General features: G+C 67.5%; 1 protein-coding gene across 1 annotated transcript; it reads right to left on the bottom strand.

Annotated features, from left to right (window-relative positions):
• Positions 1-6: 6 nt before the first annotated feature.
• Positions 7-1,099, bottom strand: ARHGDIA (Rho GDP dissociation inhibitor alpha; the record flags this gene model as incomplete). Its single annotated transcript, XM_006145632.2, is given in 4 exon segments — positions 7-322; positions 403-466; positions 543-619; positions 799-1,099. Coding segments are annotated over 4 exon segments (642 nt in total), but the record flags the coding sequence as incomplete, so codon positions are not given.
• Positions 1,100-1,451: the final 352 nt, after the last annotated feature.

Here is a 1,451-nt window from a genome sequence, read left to right as displayed (position 1 = left end):
GGGAGGAAGGTAGCCGGGGAGGGGCCCTGTCAGCACTTTGGTATGGGGTGGGGAGGGGTGTGGAGTGGGGCACATCGTCCATCTGTCCATCCATCCGCCCTGCCTGCCTCCCAGCCCAGGGCTCAGTCCTTCCACTCCTTCTTGATGGTGAGGTTCCACTCCCAGGACAGGTGGTCGGTCTTGTCGTCGTCGGTGAAGCGAGACTTGATGTTGTAGCTGCCCCTCGCCAGCATGCCCTTGGGCGCCTCCTCCATGGGGGTCAGGAACTCGTACTCCTCCGCACGCGGACCGTAGCTCCCCACCATGTAGTCGGTCTTGTCGACTGCAGGCGGGGACCAGTGTCAGTTCAGGGTCAGCGCCACGCTCCCGCCGGCTGTGCCCACCCAGGCCCACCCCACTCACTCTTGACGCCTTTCCGGTACGTGTGCTGGATGTACTTCATGCCGGACACGATCTCCCTGTTCACCTGCAAGCACCCGAAAGGGGTCAGTGGGCTCCCCACCCTGGCTGGTGCCACGCCCTGCGACCCCAAGCCACCTTACCCGGAAGGAGATCTTTATCCTGTACTCCACACCCTCCTTCAGCACGAACGACTGCTTCTTGAAGCTCTCCAGGTCACCTGTGCGGCAGGGTGGTCAGGTGGGGAGCTGTCCCCGCTGACCCAGCCCGGGCACAGGCAGGCCGCAGGGACCACTTGGCAGTGGCCTGTGCCCACCAGAGTGTGCCAAGGCAACACGGACTCTTTTTAGGGGCGCAACAGGGTGGCAGCAGCCCCCCCCAGCCTTCTGGCCCATTCACCTGTGAGGTCCAGCTCCAGGGGGCCCGGGGCAGTGCTGCACACCAGGGTCAGGCGGGTCACGACGACGTTGGGCACGCTGGGGTCGGCCGACACAGCCACGCGGCCCAGCAGCGCCTCCTTGTACTTGCGCAGGCTCTCGTCGTCCTTGTCCAGCTCCTGCAGCTCCTGGATGCTCTTCTGGGCCGGGGGCTTGTAGTTGACCGAGTGCTCGTCCTCCTCGTTCTCGGCTGCGATCTGGGCCAGCTGCTCCGCCGTGGGCTCCTGCTCCGCCATGCTCACCTGTGGCCTGGGTCTGGACACCTGCGGGCGGGGCGGCTGTGTCTGCACCGGCAGAGCAGGGGCGGCGCCAGGGCTGCCAGGGCTGCTCAGATCGGGGCCACGCTTGCTCTGTCCAGCAGAAAGGCCTGTCCTCAGGGAGACCCGCCTCACCTCCCCGCAGGGGTGCGCCCCCTGGGCCTGCCAGCCCTGGACCCGAGACCTCTGCGCCGGCAGCCGAGGCTCTGCTAGACACCTAGGGCTCCAGGGCCGGGCAGCCACAGCCCACAGGGTGCCAGGGCCGCGGGCACCTGCGCACCTGCAACTCCTGGGACGGGGAGGGCGTCTCGGCACCCCCCTCGGCACCCCTTCCAGACGCTCCAGACAGCGCCCCCCC

This window comes from Tupaia chinensis, unplaced genomic scaffold, assembly GCF_000334495.1.
Source record: "Tupaia chinensis unplaced genomic scaffold, TupChi_1.0 Scaffold000159_1, whole genome shotgun sequence".
Lineage (NCBI taxonomy): Eukaryota > Metazoa > Chordata > Mammalia > Scandentia > Tupaiidae > Tupaia > Tupaia belangeri.
The sequence above is the reverse complement of the archived record's forward strand: the minus strand, read 5'-3'. Positions and strand labels throughout refer to the sequence as shown.